Below are 20,392 nucleotides of genomic sequence, written 5' to 3' on the forward strand. Positions count from 1 at the left end.
CTTGAGAAAGTCTGGCTCCTGCCTGCTGTGCTGAGGACAAGCAACACATCAGGATGCACGGGAGGAGCATCCCTCAAGCTCCAGAGTAGGCATTGCATTGCCCTTGGGCTGGGCACAGGACACACAGCGAGAGCAGCTGCTCCCTGCAGTGTGAGCGCTCAAATGGGTATCCTTCGCTGCCCAGGACCTTCTCAAACAGGTCCAGCCTTGAGAGCATTGCAGTGCTTTGGACTGCCTGTGATTCCTATGTCTGAACTGCACATCTGTGGAGATCTGCACAGGCTTAGTCAGAGACTTCCCTGATGAACCCTAATCTCTTAATCTTAAACCTAAAGAACAGAAAGAAAAGACTAGATGGCCAATGTGAAGCATTGCATATAAATGCTCATCTTTTGTCAAGTGTTACCTTACTCTGAAAATTATAAGCAAACAAATAAGGAAAATTGGTCCTTATTTACGAATCTTATGTATACTGAAGCTGGGTGTTGCTGATAGATACGAGAGGACTGCAGTTATGTGAGACAGTTAATACCACACCAAGACCCTCATGCCTTTACTTTCTAGGGTCTTCTACTAAAGAGAAGCTGAAAATAGAGCACAGCACGACCATCAAGGATCTCTGTAAAAATAAAAAGCTACCTGCCTCTTCTGGGCAGGAAGAACTCCAGCACATCTGCCTTTTCTTAGTTCTAAAGCATTCTTGGTGAATGTCCTGGTTTTGTTAAAAACAACTTTCTCTTTGAGTGAAAATCCCTGTCAGCTAAAGTCTTCTTACTAACTGCTTTCCTGAAAGCTAGATAAATGTTTTGGAAGACATAGCAATGGTATGCAAGGTCGCTGGAGTGATAAGGATGGATGTACATCCTGAGAGAGAGGCAACGAGAAGTAGTCAACTGAAATTGACCAATTAAGTATTCCATCCCATTCATGTGATACTTTATATAAAAGTGGGAGATCATGAGGATCTCGTCCCTTTTCCTTACGGCCGACATTAGGAGAAGACCTTGCAAGTCGTCCCTGCGAACTGAGGCCTAGTGACAGACTGAATCCAGCTCCGGTTGGCTGCAGAGTCCAGTCCAGGACTCCGGGTGCTGGCCATACATCTGCCGGAGCAGTTGCTGGGACTTTCAAGATTGGTTTTGTATATTTTGTATTATTTTCTCTATTTTTACTAGTAGCATTAGTAAAACATTTTTAATTTTTCCAGCTCTCTTCTCTCAGTCCTTCTTTCCCTCCTGACCACCTGTCCTCAGTGGGAAGAGGGGAGAGGGAGGGGCTAGAGAGGGAGCGCGGGTTAACAATACATCTGTCACGGTTTTATTGTCACCCCACAATCAAAACCTCGACAGTGAATTACAGGACAGTAGCCGTGGAGCAATTCGGCTGGAAAGAAAGTCTGGGGCTTGTAACAAAATGTACAGTTTGAAGTTACAGATTTATGATAACAGGATACAAACAGATTCCTGATTGACATCAAAGCAGTCCACATTACCATGCTAACTGACGTGAAAGAATGAGCAAGCAAAAAAAAAAAAAATAAAAATAGTTACATATTTGGATTTTTCAAATAAACTGTAACTATAAAGGAAACCTGCCCACATGAAACAATTTGCAGTACATGGAATTTTTCCACATGCATATGGGAAAAATTCTTTCCAGAGCAAAGAAATTCATGAAATCCCTTCAGGGATTTCCACTTTCCCTTGGCTGCTTCCACTGCTAGGATAAGCCATTTCTCCACTTTGACCTAACTCAATCCAAGCAGTATCCTGACAGTCTTCAGAAACAGCTAAACTGAATCAATTAGTATGGTAAACAAGAGTCAAAAAATCTCTTAATCTGAGGATGGTGGAGATTATATACAGTCGAATGTCTGTCACAACAAAATCTAAAGCCATGTTTAGTCATTCCTCAAAACACTCTCCCTCTCACTTTTGAGAAAACTGCGCAGCATTGCAGATTTTGGGGAAATGCTGTTGGGAAGAGACCTTCCTTTCTGGCCCCAGGTACATGATCCCCAGCAGACATCAACTGACAGAAATAGCAGATGAAGAGGCAGGGAGAAAAGTTTTAGTGATACTTTTCAAACCTGAAAGGCAGCAGCTTCTCAATGGCTGACAGCATATTATCCCAAGAAGCTGAATACATCCATCTTTCAGATTAACATTTGATTTTTGAGGCAATGATCCTTTAATATCAAATCACCTCCTTGTTAACATGTTTTCTGTCATCTAGGAAGTACCACAGGTGTCTGGGTTCCTGGAGCATTTTTTATGAATATGAGGGGTGCATCTATAGCCAGGAGAGCACAAATCCCTCCCAGGCCAACTCCCCATCACAGCATGATATCAGTGTGCCAGAGGGTAGGTAAAATGTGCAAGCCCTAAGGGCCCTGAGCACTCATCAGCCCAGCCAAAAGCCAGGACTGCACAGATGGTTTTCAATAGGCTTGTAGAAGTGGGAGGCAAGAGAGGGTTCAACAATAGATCCCTAAAAAAAGGGCAACTGTGCATGCTGGGAGACCTTAAAGACCCTTTGCTATCACTCTGTTGCAATGACTACATCTCCTTGGGAACAGCGGTTAGTTTGGCAGAACCATGGTGTCAATTCTAGAATTGATCCACAGCTTGTGATCCAGCTGAATAGCTTGTAATGCTGGCCCTTGCTTAGAAACATGCTTCCACTTCAAAGAAGATTTACAAAATCACATGGTCATTAGAAAGAACATGCATAATATAATGTGGGACAAAAAAGCTGCAGCTTCAGTGTCAAAATGGTTTAAGTGCTTAAATTACTGTAAACCATTAGAGCCTTTTTTTAAACATACAGAAGATAAGTGCCTTTTACGACGCTAAGAGATCCATGTCTGAACTTAAATTAGAGTGGCCCAAACATTTAGCTGGTACAAATCGGCCTAGCCCACTTGCTGTAGAATTACACCAATTTTTACTTCAGGTGGTGTAAAATAACATTTTGAGCGTTATGCAGTGGCTACACAATTATTTAAGATGTGACTATCTTAAGTGCATGGCATGAATCTGCCCAATAAAGAGAGGTTACAGAACCAGATGATAAAACTTTGCAGTATGAATGCAATGCTCTAATCTTAGGAAGAAAAAGTGAGAACAAAAATTAAATCAGTTAAGGATCCATCATGTGCTGTTATGTCAACTTTGACTCATAGAGCCTTCAAGCCTTGTTCTGCCAGAGTCTGGTCAGTACCAAAATTAAAGGATATTAAAAAAAAAAAAAAAAAAAGTTATGGTCTTTGGAAAGTAAAGTGTTTTGTGAGTTATGGAGATAGATGCTTGTACTTAATACCAATGGATCTTTGGCCTCTCTCCACCCATCTCCCTCTGCACTGGTTTGGGCAGCAGGTCCTCACTAGGACCTGAGCAAAATTTTGGTGAACTAAAGAACAAGGGCTCCTCTGAAGACAGGTTTCATTCTAGATCACTTCAGCCACGCCAGTACACACTCCAGAGTGGTCATCTGAGCCCCCACTGCCCCACATCTCAAATGTGAAGCTTGCAGCCAGCCTTGGGAGGTGCCTGTTTTATCCATTAGCTAGAGAGAGAATCTCAATGAGTCTCAGATGAGATGTCCAACTTCCAGACATCCACTTGTAAGCAAGATGAGTCCCATGCTACAGGACTGGGAGGGATCTTTTGTGAATCTAGTTACATGAGTGAAGCAAATATGTTGTACATCTCCCAGGCTAGTCCCATAATACTGTTGTCTAGTATCCTCATTCAGTAGTATCCAATGATATTTTTGTTTTCTTTATTTAAATATAGCTTTTATTTCAGAGCAATTATTTTCCAAATTTCAGGAAAAAATTATTTAAAGGATATGTTCAAAGACAATCAGGCATCAATTGTATCCCAAATTTTTTAACTGCTGTGAGTCCAATTTTCTGAACACTTTTCAAAAGAAAACAAGAACCATCAATCCCACTTCCAAGTTAAAACAGAATAACAACACTTCAAGCAGGTCCTTACTGGATTACTGAAAGCGAGTTTTAAATGAAACCTTCTTAATGACTGTCAGTGACTTCCAAAGCTCAGTCAAACCTTTAGGAATCACAAAATGAAAGACGCAATACCTACCCCCTTATAATGGATCATATGGCCCTTGACATTAACTTTATAGGTCTCAATACCCAGCTCTTTTGCCAATCGGAGAATCCGGTTTTGGGTAGGTCCCACATACGATCCACCAACATCTACGTAGTTGACTTGATCGTTCTGTCAAAATAAAGAATACAGGAATCAGAAGGTGGAAAGCTCCTCAGTATAAACATCTAGAAGTAGAAAGTATTATTGCATACTGGCTGGCACTGCAACTATATGCACAGGAGAAAAGGTGTACTGACTGACTTGTTATAAAAGAAGGCAGTATAGAGCTCTGTAATCACAGACACAGAGATCACAGTGTCTTCACTCTGTAATGTACCTATGTGCAATTGGATTTAATTCATTTAAATTTCACTATAGTTTTCAGCATTGGCTTTTTAGTCTCACAAAAGACATGAGAATATGAGGAAATATTCAACCAAATCAATGTTTTGGTTAAGTCTAACCCTACTTTTTCAGCATTCATGTTACTCTTCTTGTCATTGCAAAACATTTCTCAAGTTGAAACCATCTCCTGCACCAAGGCTTGTTTTCTCTCTGTAGATATCTACTTAGGCTTAATGCTGAAAATGCTGAGCACTGCACTGCAGTATTCAAGGAGAGTAATCTCCTTTCCAGCATGGCACACCTTGGCTCTAGCCTGGTGCACTCTGGCTAGCAGACCCAGCCATGCCTGCCATCAAAGGTGCTCCACACACCTCTCAGACGAGCATCACACGCACTTGGGAAGCAGGAAGAATGCAAAAAGTTTCAGGGACGCATATTATTACAAGCAGGCCGATTTCCCAAGATGGTAACTCTTTTTAAGACTGTTTATAGTGAGCATTTTAAGCTCGGCATTCTCAGCGTCACAGAAGGATGGTGTTTATGCTCCACGTTTCATGCACAATGATTTCTGCTGAAACACCGCTGTTTATCTCTGGTTCCCCAGCAATGTCATCTGACATAATTTAAACCTCCCCTATTTCCCGGGGTGGGAAGCAGAGGTTAATGTCTGTATTATGCTACCCTGTGGCACAGATGACTTGTTGTTTCTTCCATTTACTTGTTAATGGCAATCAAGAAGTGGATCAGTTTTAAAAGCAGGAGTGTTATTTCAGATCATTTTCAGCCATGTTAAAATGTATGTCTGAGCTGTAATGACATCTAGCTGTGCTCAGGCTGCTTCTTATAGGGCTCTTAGCTACCATGCCTGTTACAGTATGCAAAGTGAGGCAGAAATGAGAAGAGAAATGCTTTGACACTCCTTATCTCAGATAACAGTTTCAGTCTGTAAAGGCAGAACAGATACTGCCATGGACAGAGTATGGACTGTGTTGGTGGAATTCAACTACCTTAATACAGATGTTTAACACCATTTTAGACACCCCAAGTTATCCAAGACTTCTTTGCAAGGCTGACAAATTTGACTCACAACCCACAGAAGACTTGCAGCTGGAGGCCAGGCGAAGTATCCTAGGGCAGTTAAAATGGCACTACACACTTCTGGTTAGGCACCCAAATCCCACTTGATGGCTCTCAGAGTTGCTTAGGGACCAATTTTAAAGCACTTCCTGTCAAGAGAAGCCCACTGCCATATACTGCAATGCAACCTGTCCAAACAGAGCTCTGTTATGTGACAAAAGAGATGGCAACTTGAGACACCCGTCTCCTTTGCGAACTCTTCTCCCTCTCTTACCCTAGCTAATGATGTCAAACGCAACAGAATCACAGAATGATTGAGATCAGAAGGGACCTCTGGAGGTCACCTGGTCCAATCCCTCCTGTTCCAGTAAGGGCACCTAGAGTCAGTTGCCCAAGACAGCTTTTAAATATCTCCAAGGAGCAAGATGTCACAACCTCCCTAGGAGACCCAAGACAATGCTTGGTCACTCTCACAGTAAAAAAGTGTTTCCTAATGTGCAGATGGTTTGAACCTCCTCTGTTTTGTTTTTTTGCCCATTGCCTCTTGTCCTGCCACTGGGTAGCACTGAAAAGAGCCTGTCTCCATTCTCTTTGCACCCTTCCTTCCCTCCCTTCTATATACTGATGAGATTCCCCCATCAGTCTTCTTTTCTCCAGGCTAAACAGTGCCTGTTCTTTTAGCCTTTTATCATAGGACAGATGCTCCAGTTCCTCCATCACCCAGATCATTAATGAAGATGCTGAACAGGATCAGACCCAGTATTGATCCCTGGGGTACATCGCAAGTTATTGACCTCCATCTAGACTTCATACCAGCAATCACAATCCTCTGGCCCAGGCTGTTAGCCGGTTTTCAGTCCCCCTCACTGTCTGCTCAACCAGCCCATACTTCATTAGCTTTTCTATGAGGATCTTACAGGAGACAGTGTTGAATTACTGAAGTCTAGGTAGAGAATATCCACTGTTCTTCCCTCATCTACCCATCCAGTCATTTCATCATAGAAAGTTATCTAGTTGGCCAAGCATGACTTCCTCTTGGTGAATTCATGCTGATGACTTTCTTGTACTTCACATGCCTGGAAATGGTGCCCAGGATTAGTCACTCTACCACTTTCCTAGGGATTGAGTTGATGCTGACTGACCCGTAGTTCCCTGGGTCCTGCTTATTGCCCCTCTTTGAAATAGGAGTGATATTTGCCATGTTGCAGACCAGCACAAGTGAGAGTCAAGCATCACATGAAGCACTTACCCTGATAGTGAACGTCCTTCCTCCAACTCTGTTCCGGGCCTCAAGAACCACCACGCTGACCCCAGACTCAGACAGCAATTTGGCAGCAGACAAACCTACCAGAAAAAGAGGAAGTGCTTTAAAGCAAGTGGCAGCAATCAGCCACATCAATGGTCAAAAACAGAACCAAAGCTTCAAAGTCAGAGATTTCAACACTGTTCTCAAAAATTCCTAAGAGAAATCAGAAATGTATCATGGTGTCTTACCAAAGAAATCATGTGGCTGCTGCTTAGCTGCAATTATAACTATTTGTCTCCATAAACAGCATTCACAGACTGAAGTTTCCTTCTTCAGGTTAGCATTTTGACATTTTAGAAACAGAATTATTAAGGGACACACATCTTATTCTTAATTTGTGCAGCATATTGGAAGGTAGAAACCAGCTTGTGGGGCTTGCAGTACTAAAGTGATAGAAGTAATAATACACTAAATAGGCATGTTTCAGCAAAGTAGGCTTCCAACCTCTCTCATTCATCAACTCTCCACTCTTTTGCTATCTGTTGTCCTCACTCACATGCAGAAAGAAAGCCTGCTTCACTATCAAGATTCATTTTAAACATGGGTTTGACCATGGCAATCAAACAGGCTGTATGTAGATACTTTATAAAAGGAATTATGGTAACAGCAAAAATCATCTAATTACGGGACTTTGTGAGGGAGGCACTAGAAACAACTGAAAATTCAATTGGACAGGAGTTCTCCTTGCTTTTGACAAATGCAAGCTGGAATTGTAAAAAGCAATCACGAGTTTGTGAAATCAGATTATCCCATTGCCCTGCAGGCCAGTTTGGCACTGAGGCATTATTTCTTTGGAGTTGTTTCCTCTCCTTAAGTATATGAAAGCCAGCCTTATTGATCAGAACTTCCAAGATACCCTGCAGGAAGGAATAATAATATTATATTCATGTTTATTGTACTACCTCAAAATGTAATTAAAAACAACCGTTTCAGAGCCTACAGAGAATGCACGTCTGAAAAGACCAGAGGAGAGGAATTGTTCTGAGCAGCATTAAGTACACTCCTTTGTTCTGAGAACAATACAGAATCACCCATAAGCTTCTGTGCATGTAAGCTTTTAATGGGGAAGTGGAACACCATTCACTGGAAACCAGAATTGAGGAAGTTCAATACCCATCTAAAAATAATTTTACATCCTTGCATCATATTATTTAGATTGCTGCTGGAGCAGAAGTATACTTAATTCTTCTCTCTATTTAATATTCTGGGTTTTGTTGTTGTGGTTTTTTTTCTTTTTAATTTGTTTGTTTGTGGGCTTTTTTTTTAATGCAAACCATTTGTCAATGAAGCAAACATCTTATAATTTGATCTAATTTCTTTCAGTAATTTTTGATTAATTTTTTTTTTCCTACATGGAAGTCTATGGACATTTTACAATTCTTTTATAATAAATTCTTCAGTCCTTTCAGTGATTGCATTCTCTTTGTCCCCAACACAAACATAAAAGACACGAGTCTAGAATGTTGCAAACACAAACTACTGTATTTTCTTAATCTTTTTTTTTTACTTGAGGAAAAATGATTTTTCAAAATATATAGTGGGTTTTGTCACCAAAAAAATGGATTTCCTACATGTATAAGATAAAAGCCTTAATTTCTCTATTCTGTGTAAACACCACTGGGCACTTCAGCATGAGTGTAAGAAAGTTTACTGTAGATATACAAGTTTTGAAAAAATGCACAGAGCATTCGTGTGTTACCCTATGGAACACAAAACAGCAAAAATCTGGCCTAGGTGTGAAAAAAAAGAATTGCAAATCCTCATTGTCTAAGACTATATTTAATGCAGTATATGGTATCTATATTCAAGCCACGGTTCTTTAGGAAGAATAACAGTTGCAATGGACTTGGTTGGAAATGGAGCTTATTACGAGTTTATGGCTTAATTATACAATACATCCAAATAAAGAAGGACTTCTAAAGGATGAAGAACACATTGTAACATGACATAGGTTCTCTAACCTGTTTGCTTATTAAACTGTACCTCTTGCATTACAGCCTTACAGGTTTTAGTTTCATTATTGTTAACCCAAGTGCCACCATAGATAGTGGTCCCTCCCAAAAAAAAGCTTCAGAGCTACACAGACTGGGAAATGGCAAGAGATACATTCAAACAGTGATGGCTTACTGGCAACTGGGAGAGAGCCCGACTCAGAAATAAAAACATGGCAAAATATGTTGCTGAAAAATATTATTACTACACGTTTCTTTGTTTAAAGCATGGAAACATGTTTCTTTTAAAATGAAGGGCTAGCAACAACACCTACACATGGAGCAGCTCCATGTAACTGTCTGTCGAACCCAACTTTTCAGCTCCATTCTGGTGTGACTGAAGTGCACCAGATACAGGGGCTTCCACAGGTATATCTTAAGCATCCCACAGGTCATGAAGCCTACGTGCTTTTGATACACAATTAACCTCCAAATAGATGGCATAGTTTGCCTTTATCTCCTCCATAACCTGAATTTTCAAGACTTTTGTCGCTGTTCCGGTACCCTCTACAGAACTGGATGCCAGAGAGAGCACATTTATTTGTTTGATCAATGGTGTGAGAAAGAGAGACAGGAAGGAATGAGATCCTCTCCTTTCCAGTTCCTTACCCTGTCCCTTCCTGCTCAGCTCCCCTCAGGCCACATGGAGCTAGCCTCTCACCTCCCCTACTTCCCCAGAGGGCATCACACATCTCCCAGGAGCTGTCAAGGGGGAGGGCAGTACCTTCATACTATAAGAACCTCCTGTAATGAGAGTGCTGCTCTAAAACAACAGCCTTCCAGAGCACGTTGGCTCTGATACCAGACACAATGTCCTAGGATATTCATAAAATCATAGAACACCAGGTTGGAAGGGACCACAAGGATCATCTGGTCCAACCTTTCTTGGCAAAAGCACAGTCTGGTCAAGATGGCCCAGCACCGTGTCCAGTGGAGTCTCGAAAGTGTCTGATGTTGGGGAATCCATCACTTCCCTGGGGAGATTATTCCAATGGCTGATTGTTCTCAGAGCAAAAAAATTCTCTCTTGTGTCTAATCGGAATCTCTCCAGGAGCAACTTATACCCATTGCCCTTTGTCTTTTCAGTGTGACTCCTTGTAAAAAGGGAGTCTCCATCTTCTTTGTAGCCACCCCCTGAATATTGGAACTTGGTGATGAGGTGTCCCCTAAGCTTTCTTTTCTCAAGGCTGATATTGGGGATACCCACCATGACCTGTGAGCACGCCATGCAGGGTCAAATCCAGTACTGGGCTGCGATGTCGTAGGCCACAGACAAGACTCATGCCAGGCATTTCAAAAGGCACCTATGTAGTCCTGTATGACTGCAGCACAGACATGTCTGTCACAGCTGAGGCTTCTGTTGTGCCCCGTTGCTTCCTCCACCTCCTCCAAGTGTAGTCTAGAGATAAAGCTGCAAATCATCCTGAATCACCGGCCATCCTCCTTCCAGATCTTACTCTAATTCTATGAATTAGAAATAGATTACTTGCCTTAGAAAGATGAAAGGAGACTGCCAAAACCATGCCTCATTTGAAGTATCTGGCTGTAGAAATTCACTTGTTATTAGATGAGAATAAACAAGGCAAGATGACTTATACATCCTCCACAAGGGTTTCTATGGCAATCTCACACCAAGCTCCCACCTGTCCGAAGGCACCATGCAGGAGAGCTCTGTTCCTATTGATTTTGCAGCGCTATCAAGGACTCAGAATTACTGCTGCTACAGATGATACTACTGCTGCTTTCATTTCAGAAAATTGTCATAATCCTATCAAGCAAAGTAGTTTCAAGTGCATCAAAACACTGGATATACAGCTAAAAAAAAAAAAAGGAAACTAAGATGGATTTATGCCAATCTGCAGACTACCAGACATAGACCATGGCTGAAACAGAGATGCTAAACAATACTGAATTTTGTATGTAGTCTAATGGAAAATACGACAAAGCATGTCTCAACCTCATAGGAGAAAAATGTTCAACTCTACAGATACTGCACAAGCCTGGGACTTAAGAGACCTGAGCTCAGTTCCCAATTGAGACCCATAATGAGGAAATATTTCCCTATTTTTAAGGAAGCCTTTATCAGAGTAGTGTTTACAAGAGTAATTCCAAGTTGCCTCAATACTGGGGTTACAAGAATGGTTACAGAATGGTTAGGGTTGGAAGGGGCCTCTGGAGATTATCTAGTCCAACCTGCCTGATAAGGCAGGTTCACCTAGAGCAGACCACACAGCAATGTGTCCAGATGGGTTTTGAATGTCTCCAGAGAAGGAGACTCCACAACCTCTCTGGGCAGCCTGTTCCAGTGCTCTGGCATCCTCAAGGTAAAGAAGTTTTTCCTCATGTTCAGATGGAACCTCCTGTGCTTCAGTCTGTGCCTGTTGCCCCCCATCCTATTGTTGGGCACCACTGAAAGCAGTCTGGTCCCATCCTCTTGACATCCAGTCCTTGAGATATTTATAAACATTGATGACATCCCCTTTAAACCTTCTCTTCCTCAGGCTGAACAGACCCAGTTCTCTCAGTCTTATAAGAAAGGTGCTCTAGGCCCCTAATAATCTTCGTAGCCTGCTGCTGGACTCCTTCCAGTAATTCCTTGGCCTTCTTAAACTGGGGAACCCAGAACTGGACACAGGACTCCAGATGCGGCCTCACCAGGGCAGAGTAGAGGAGGAGGATAACCTCCCTCAACCTGCTGGTCTCACTCTTCTTAATGCAGCACGGGACACCGTTGGCCTTCTTGGCCACAAGGGCACATTGTTGACTCATGGTCAATCTGCTGACACTCAGAACTCCCAAGTCCTTTTCTGTAGAGCTGCTTTCCAGAAGGTCCGCTCCTAACCTGTACTGGTGCCTGGGGTTATTCCTTCCCAGGTACAGACCTTTCACTTGCCCTTGTTAAATTTCATCAGGTTCTTCTCTGCCCAGTCCTCCAGCCTGTACAGGTCTCACTGAATGGCAGCACAGCCTTCTGCTGTGTTGGCCCTTCCTCTCAGTTTGGTATCATCAGCAAACCTGCTGAGGGTGCACTCAGTCTCTTCATTCAGGTCCTTGATGAATAGGTTGAACAAGACTGGACCTAACGCTGACCCCTGGGGGACCCCACTAACTACAGAACTCCAATCAGACTCTTCAACATTGATCACAATCCTCTGAGCTCTGTCATCCCGCCGATTCATGATCCATCTCACAGTGCATTCATCCAGCCTGCACTTCCTGAGCTTGCCTATGAGGATGTTGTGAGAGACAGTGTCGAAAGCCTTGCTGAAGTCAAGGTGGACAGCCTCCACTGCTCTCCCCTCGTCTACCCAGCCAGTCATACATCATAGAACGCAATCAGGTTGGTCAAACATGATTTCCCCTTGGTGAACCCATGCTGACTACTCCTGATAAACTCCTTTTCCTCCACACGCTTGAAGATGATGTCCAGAATGAGCTGCTCCATCACCTTTCCAGGGATGGAGGTCAGGCTGAAAGTGTGATAGTAAGTCTATAGTAATAGTATAGTGATTCTACTTTTCAAAATCTAGGCTCTGTAAATCCAGTACATCAAAGAGATTAACTGACACACCATGACTGGAAGCAAAAATCACCAACATCTTTCCCAGACAGCACTTCTTACATGATGTATGCTGAGCATCTCCCAAACATGCCAGGGCAGTACCCATACAGGGTAATGAAGGGCAGTGAAGGAGAGTGATGATATTCTGACACCATTAACCTTCTAACCCTTCAAGCTGAGGCCACTACATATGTATTATATTAAGCACATGAAAACAAAGGCAGAGAAAATTACCTGTTACTACTGAAAAGGTAACTGTCTGCTGGTTTTCTGATGGTTTTCTAGCTACCTTGCTTGCGTACTTGCTAGCTTCTTTGACAAAGTGCATTTGCCTTTTATGCACCCACCATCGGGCTGAAAGTTTACCAAAACCAAATTAATACATTCCTTTGTAAAATCCTTGCTAATCCACTGTACTGTACATGGAGTGGGAGAATTACCTTGTGTGAGAAACTACTAACCCATTATTGCACTGTTCTAGCAAGCTTTAACATAAGGAAAAAAACATCTTTCTGGAAAAGTGCTACATTTTTCTAATCTTAGCAGGGGAATACTTTTTAAGCTTTTTTTTCGCATAATACATCAGTAAAGTGAGACAATTGTCGATATATCCTCATTAAAGTTCCACTGTAACAGCATGCTAATGCTGCAATTAATTTTACTGCTTCCCTGATGGAAGACTTAACTTTTTCCAAACACAATTGAGTAATTAAATCTGGCAATGGTCACCTTTGAATCAGCTCTCATTATTCAACTAGAGGTCTGTTTGCCAAGTAAACATGAACCTGTCAATAAGAGACACAAAACATTTCTACTATGACTGTAGGGCAAAATCTCCTCACTTCTCTCTTCTCCTTCTCCCCCTCCCCCGATTTTCTTTTCATTGGCATTTTTGTACACATGATAGTACTTAAATAAATTTAAAAATATAGTTACAATGTATTCAGTTACATCAAACCGACCAGAGAAATCACTAATGGGCAACAACATACAGAAGACTGAGAATTAAAGAACAGTTTTCCTTCACAGACTAAAGATTTGAAGCCTTAAAAATGCCACAGAAAATGAAAAAACTTATTGATTAAATTACAGCCCCTTAAATTTGCACAAAACAGCAGGAATATACAGTGCGGATCACAAGTCTACATTCATTTATTCTTCAGTGTTGCCTAATACCATAACATTGCTAACTTTCTGTTTATCAGAAACTGCATTTTATCTTTCCATATGTTCTTTCTCAATCCTTGTTTTAGAATACTTGATACCGGGGATGAGGTTGCATTTATTTTTTTAGTAATTTTCGGGTAAATGTTTTCCATTTCTTTTTTGTAAATTCTTCCCCCCGCCCCCATCAAAAATAATCCAGTTGATTCACCAGAGATTTCAACCAAAAGAGAATAAATATTTTCTATTACAGAGTACATTGTCCAACCGAGATGAAGCCACTCTAACTGCTTTCAATGGCACTACTGTCTAAAAGCTTTCAACAGACGCAAGCCTTGTTCTGAAGGGTACAAAGACAGATTCTCATGGACAATGTTAACAGAAACACAGTGGGCAGGAAGAAGGAATCTCGAGGCTGAATCTACTTCTCCGTACACACCCACTGTGATTTTCAAGCCCAGAGCCCATTGCAGTAAACAACTCTTCCCCAGAATAACTCTGTCCTCCTCCCCCCAAAACAAAGGCAGAAAAAAGTAACTAGTATAAGCACACGGTTAGAAATGGAGCATCTTCCTTCCCCTTACATATTAAAATGAGTAGCACCAGTTAAAATGATGATGTTTTGATTCCTTCTACTTTATGGAAACGTCTAAGATAATTATGCCCATTTTCTAACTGTTGATATCTGTTTTGGTCAGTATGTAGAATAAATTCTTGTCAGTTAATTGGTGATCTTCAGCTAAATACATATGTGAAAAAATGTTGCTGCAAAACTGAACAACATCATTACCACAAATATGAAGAACATCAGCACTGGTATTCCTGGGAAAGACATAATACCTGTCCCATTCCTGGTTTTGTTACGCTAGAATATTTAGAGATCTGTCCTAACTACTTGGCTATTTCTTTCGCTAGCTGTAGTAAATAACACTCTTAAAACTTCAGACCTACCAAGCTAATACTCTTTCCTACCTTTCAACACCTTTCACTTAAGCCTGAGGCATGGTGCAACATCTGTTCCTCAAGGATAAACCATAGGTTTACAGTACTCTCTTAGGAGCTCTGAATTTGCTAACCTATGAATCATGCTAGTGTACGCTGTGGTTCTGTCAGAAACAAACCTGACACATTCTTCACTCAGGAGCAGAACCAGCTGTGACTCTACAGGTTACCCCCTGGGTTAGACAATGTTTTTAAATGATGCATCTACCATAGAAAACCACATGAAGAATATTATGAAAGATGAAGAAAATAAGAATATTTCTACATCTGGTTGTATAATGAACACACCACAACCATATTTTGGCCAAAACTAAACATCTAGCACTGAGCATAACGCAAAGGAGTGTCTTAACCAAAATCCATGCCCCACATCATAAGGTTTTGCATGTTTAGGAGCAAAACATTAGAACACATGATGCAGAAGATGGCAAATGAAAACTGGTATTTCTGCTTATTCATGAGTATTGCACATATCATCTATTACATTTTATATAGGGGTCTGAATGTTTTGTTCCTGCTATAAACTATTATCATAATGGCAGTCAGCTTGCAAGCAGTACATGGGGAACTGAGAGATCTGTGAAACATTTATATTTATTTCTGCATCCAAAAAAAATAGCTTATAGGAATTTCTGGTATCAAGTGACAATATTATCACCAATTATCAGCTTTCCTCTTGGATCTAGAAAGAAGCGGAAGAAATGGGGTAGCCGGAGCCCAGCACAGGACAAATGCAAAGAGATGAACACAAGATACATGTTAGGAACCAGCTATGACATTCCTACAGGTCAAATTCTGGGTAAATTTAGAAGTAACACTAGAAAAAAAATCTAGTGAAAACTATTCTAGATTTACAAAGGTGGGACTGATTATATCTTCTACCAGTAACTGTGTATTTGACAGTTTATCTGACACTACCACCCACCAGCAGCTTGGCATGCTGTCATAACAAACAGAGCAGTATACAACATAAGTTATGGTGCCATTATAGCAGGCAAGGAAAATCTGCATTTCCTCATCATTCGGTCTTTCACTCAGAGACTACAGCCAATGCGTAGGTAGCTCAAGTGGTGGAGCTGTCAATCACACACCACGGAGCAGGAGATGCCAACGCATAGTGCTCTTCCATGAAGAGGAGGAAAAAAAAAGCCTTAATAGTATAGCATATGTTTTGTTTCAATATAAAGACTAATTACTACTATTTTTACAACACAGATTCTCCTACAATTTGTGGCCCTTTGATTCCTCCACAAGTGCAACAGAAAACAGTGCTGTTTTCTGTACGTGGCTGGCAAATCTAAGTGTCTATTTTGTTGAGCCATGAGATTTCCCTGTTTTGAGCTAAGAACAAATGTGGTTTCATCTGGAAATAAGAACTGTCTGTGTCAAAGAACGATAATCTTCAGTGCAAGTTTCAATTATGGCCATGTTTCCCTTGTGTCTTCTGTTTGTAACATGATGTGCTGAAATTTCTTCCAAAAGATACTTGCGTACAAGTTCTCTTGGACTCGCCTGCTTCTGGACATACTTCTTATCTGACGTGTCTCTGGTTTGCATTACTCAGACAAACATTTTAAATTCCCCATGCCATCTTTTGATAAACTGGGTTTCCAGTGTCCAAAATTCATGTGTAAGGTGAGGTTGGCATACAGATGTACCCTAAGATTCAAGTTGAAAAAGTTGGGGTGTTTTGCTTACATTCATTTTTATTTTTTTTTGCCAACTTTCGAACTACTTAAGCTTGAATTTTCAGAGTGTGTTTTTCAGGCTGACTCGTTTTTTTCTTTTTTTCTGGAAAATCTTAGTCAAAATTGGCTGGCTATTTCTAACCCTTCAGGAAAGAAACATTCTTCTTTGATTTTGAAAACCATTGGCTTTTTTTTTTTTTTTCCTATTTTGTAAGTTCTAGCAGCAACTTGCAATTTGGCAAGGAGGTAGCCTTTGAGTCAACACAGCGCATTTTGTTATCCATATGAAAATATGCCCCAATAAGGTCAGTTAGAAAGTTTTGAGGACTTACAGGTTCTAGGTAAGCAGTAGCCATTTTCTAGCTCTCAAAAGCTGAAATATCTGAGGTTTCTGACAAAACTCTTCAAGCACTTAGTGCTGCCTGGTTGTTAATTAACAGTTCACAAGGACTGACAGAGCATCCCAGACCTCCTTACAACTCATGTCTTGCCTCAGAGCAAGCCGGTATGCCCTATCCTAGGGCTACGGAGCCAAAATCTGAATTTCCCCGTAATTATGGTCTTAGCTTGGGGAATGGATAACAGAGCCGGGATGGGGATGATGTGTCAAAACTAGGGCGGTGACTTCCTGCATAAAAGGGACAACTTCTGGAAACCGTTAATACAGTAGTTAGTCCACATAGAGGATGACAATCTCCTAGTCCTCAACTAATGTAGCCCCTTAACCCAAGCATCAGAGGACTGTCTGATGGGATGTTACGTTTACAGTCCTGCCAACTGATCAGACAAGCACCCATGGCACATCACATGCTGTCAGCTTATTGTGTTTAACAAACATGCACAAGAAAACAAATGCCGAAGAAAAAGGTCAAAATCAATTCAAGCCAGAACACCCTCTTCATTTCAGTAGAAAAATGCTATAAATAGAAAATGGGAGCAATATTCAGGGCATACAAACGAGAACCCTCCGTGGCTATAGGGAAAGTCTTTAATTTCAGGCATCAGTTTATCTAATATGTTTGAGTATAAAATGTTATAATTAATATTAACGGTGTTATAGGGGACACTATCCATTAAGAATGACACAAACATGTGCCTGGGGCCTTTCCTGGCCACCATTCACATTTTTTAACATGCAAGCCCATGTAAAAAGAGGAATCTAGCCCAAGCTCTGCAGCTCCCTCTCTGTGGGGGTCCAAACACACTTGCTGATGCCATCTGGACCGTTTGAACATGATTCCATGGGGTACAGGAGACAAATCTCAGCAGCAGAGGCCACAAGAGCCAAGTTCATCTTGCAAGAGCTTCCCTGCTGTGAAGCACTCTTTGCAGAAGGTCCCTCGATTCCCAGGTTGCAGCTTCCTACAGGCAGAGTGGGTTCTGTGTCCCTGTGAAGGGCCACGTACAGACGCATGGGTACAGACAGCAGGAGCATGAGCAAGACCTGTGCCTTAGGCTGCACAGAAACTGGCTCTCAAGACCATACTTCACATTAAGGAATAGATATCTCCAGAGATGACAATCAGGATTTGAGCTTCATTTTCCAAATCTTGTACAAATATTTTTAAAAGCCACAATCTCACTGCTGGGAAGTCTGCAATACAACAAGTAGCATGCTTATACCTGAAATACATTTCACGTATTCCTAGTAAAGAACCAGTTTATCCCAAAGTTTCTCACCCTTTCCCACAAGTATCAGGTAATGAGTTTTTAAGATACGGAAGAATGAGACAAGACAGTAATCTTATCAGATGAGGCAATTTCAAATATATCTTCAGATACAAAAGAAGCAGCAAGTCAAGACTGGAGTCAGAGACACGTAGAAGGAGAAACCCTGTCCATACTGGAGCGTGTTTTACTATTTATCTCACCAGCACCAAAAGCGTAGATGCAGATTATTTCTTTTAAGACCAGAAAGCAGCCCTGTCTTGCAGCCTCTTACAGAAATGAGGTGTAGCTATATTTGTACAGGAACAATAGTGATAGGGAAGCTGTGTGAAAAGCAAAACAAACTAAGAGCTGATAGGAATTACAAAAATGGATTAATTACAAAATAAAGCATTACTTGTCCATTTTTCAAAGGCTGCTTTCTTAAAATGATGTCTGTTCTAACTCGTAATAGGCAAAGACCAATTTCTATGCCACTGGTATGACATAAGGGTTTCCACAACAAGAAAAATGTTCCTGTACCCCAAGAGCGCTGTGACATGTTTATTTGTCTTCCTAATGCCACTGACAAATTTTCTGGGAGTGTAAAGCCTTGAAATTTCCTGTTTGGCTCCATTTCAGACCCTGCACCAGGCTTTAGTCCAAGGTGTAAGAGTTCTGAAGTATGTTACTGATTCTTGCACCAGCGAGGCAAGATATCACTTAGAATTGCACAATGCTTTTTCAAAACACTGCTACAGGTTGGAAAGACAGAGGAGCAAGGTATCCTAAAGGGACGAAGAGCTTCCCAAGATCCCTAATAACCATGTTAAGATCAGGTTGCCATGAGCTGCCCACAGTATGGGTGGTAATTCCCTAAGGGCACTTTGTGCATTACAAGAACCTTAAAGACAAAGACCAAATGCTTGTGCTAGCAGGAAAACACCCAGGCAGCTGGTAAAACTAAAAAGCAAGAAATCTGGGTCCAAAATCTTTGTTTCTGTTCAGCGATACTATAGATTATTTACAGAATTACATTATCACAAATAATTATTTAAACAATTATTTTTCTCTTAGCAAATGAAATAATGCAATTAAGTAAACAATTTGCTGGTTTGTGCATTAATACACTGCAGATTAAAGGACACCTTCTCAGTCCTAATAAAAACTAATTTTAGGTATAGCAATAATGGCTGTAGTATCTCTGAAGTCACTCAGTCACATAACTCATCTTTCCTGAATCACTAATGAAGTAAACAGTCCCTGAAAAGTGAAATCTGGCCAAAGCTGCTAAGACAGGGTTTATCTGATGGACAAATCAAACACAGAATTTCTCCAACATACCAACATTCTCATCCTAGGTACCATCAGGTTCCATTAGAATAATTACTTAATTTTTAAGGACAACGATCAGAAACCACAATGCACTTGCTAATGTTAAAAGAGATCTGAATCTGAATAGTATTTTGTAAAGTACTTTTCCAAGTCTGTCGCATTAGGAGAATTTGGCTGTCTATGAAGTACAGCTCTTCTCACAGTAACAAAACCCAACGTGTTTTTGCAGATATTCCCAGATGACTTTCTGCAGTATTTATCAAAAGAATACAAGCACCAGCACTGCAAGATCAACCTAAAACCCCACAATTTGAAAAAATCATATTTCCTGTGAAGCAGAAATCCCAGCCTGTATCCCTGCATTCTCCTACACCTGTGGACAATTATAAAGTCAGTTTTCCTATGAATTCTCTTCAGATGAGCACGAAGTACTCATCAACACAAAAAGGAGATACGTCCTAAAATATCGACCTCGATATTTCTTCCCCCCCCTTTTTTTTCCCCAGTTTATCTGAAGCCCCCGAAGACCATCGCCCAACGCCAGCTGTGAGCACAAGCCACCCCCAGACCCGCCGCTCCCAGCCGCCGGGCTGCTCGGCCGGGAGCACCCGTGTCCCCCCGCCGTCCCCGCCCGCAGGACGGGCTCCGGGACCGCTCCCGGGGTGATGACCCCAGAGACGCCGTCGGATGCGCGGTGGCCACACCGCTCTCCCCCGGACCCACCTGAGATGCCGCCCCCGACCACGACCACGTCGTACTTCTCGGCCATGGCGCTGCCCCCGACCTGGTCGCTCACTCCCTCCCTCCCGCCCTCCCGCGGCGCCGGCCGCTCCAGCCCCGGCCCGGCTCTGTGGGGCGGACAGCGCCGCGCCGTCCCACCCGCCCCGGACCCGCCACTGGGCGGGCTCCCCACAGCCTCCACCAATGGTTACCACCTAAGGGATCTTTCCCAGCCACGCCCCTCCAGTCCTCGCCCTCCCGCCCGGTTTGGGCTTTTGAGCGGGGCCCGGCTCGACGGGGCGGTGCGGGTGGCGGGAGACCGGGAGGGTGGCCGGGGTCGTTGGGGGAAAACAGCTGCCCACGCTACCTCTGGGTAAATTTTGTGCCTGGGCCCGGCTCAGTACTGGCTGGGTTTCGCACCAGCCTGTCCCGGATGT

General features: G+C 42.1%; 1 protein-coding gene across 3 annotated transcripts in view; it reads right to left on the reverse strand.

Moving 5' to 3' along the window:
* Window positions 1-20,086, reverse strand: part of LOC102088495 (amine oxidase [flavin-containing] A) — a 50,163-nt gene extending 30,077 nt beyond the window's left edge. Inside the window, exons 1-3 of one of the 3 annotated variants that reach the window (XM_065069843.1) lie at window positions 10,045-10,229; window positions 6,790-6,884; window positions 4,110-4,247 (exon numbers count right to left, since the gene is read on the reverse strand). In XM_065069843.1, the coding sequence (XP_064925915.1) occupies window positions 4,110-4,247; window positions 6,790-6,884; window positions 10,045-10,129 (318 nt within the window). In that variant the 5' untranslated portion in view covers window positions 10,130-10,229. Of the gene's footprint in view, window positions 1-4,109; window positions 4,248-6,789; window positions 6,885-10,044; window positions 10,302-19,958 lie in introns of those variants that run through there. The other 2 variants (XM_065069838.1, XM_021286528.2) reach the window with 2 other exon arrangements.
* Window positions 20,087-20,392: the final 306 nt, after the last annotated feature.

Source organism: Columba livia, chromosome 1 (genome assembly GCF_036013475.1).
Source record: "Columba livia isolate bColLiv1 breed racing homer chromosome 1, bColLiv1.pat.W.v2, whole genome shotgun sequence".
Classification (NCBI taxonomy): Eukaryota; Metazoa; Chordata; class Aves; order Columbiformes; family Columbidae; genus Columba; species Columba livia.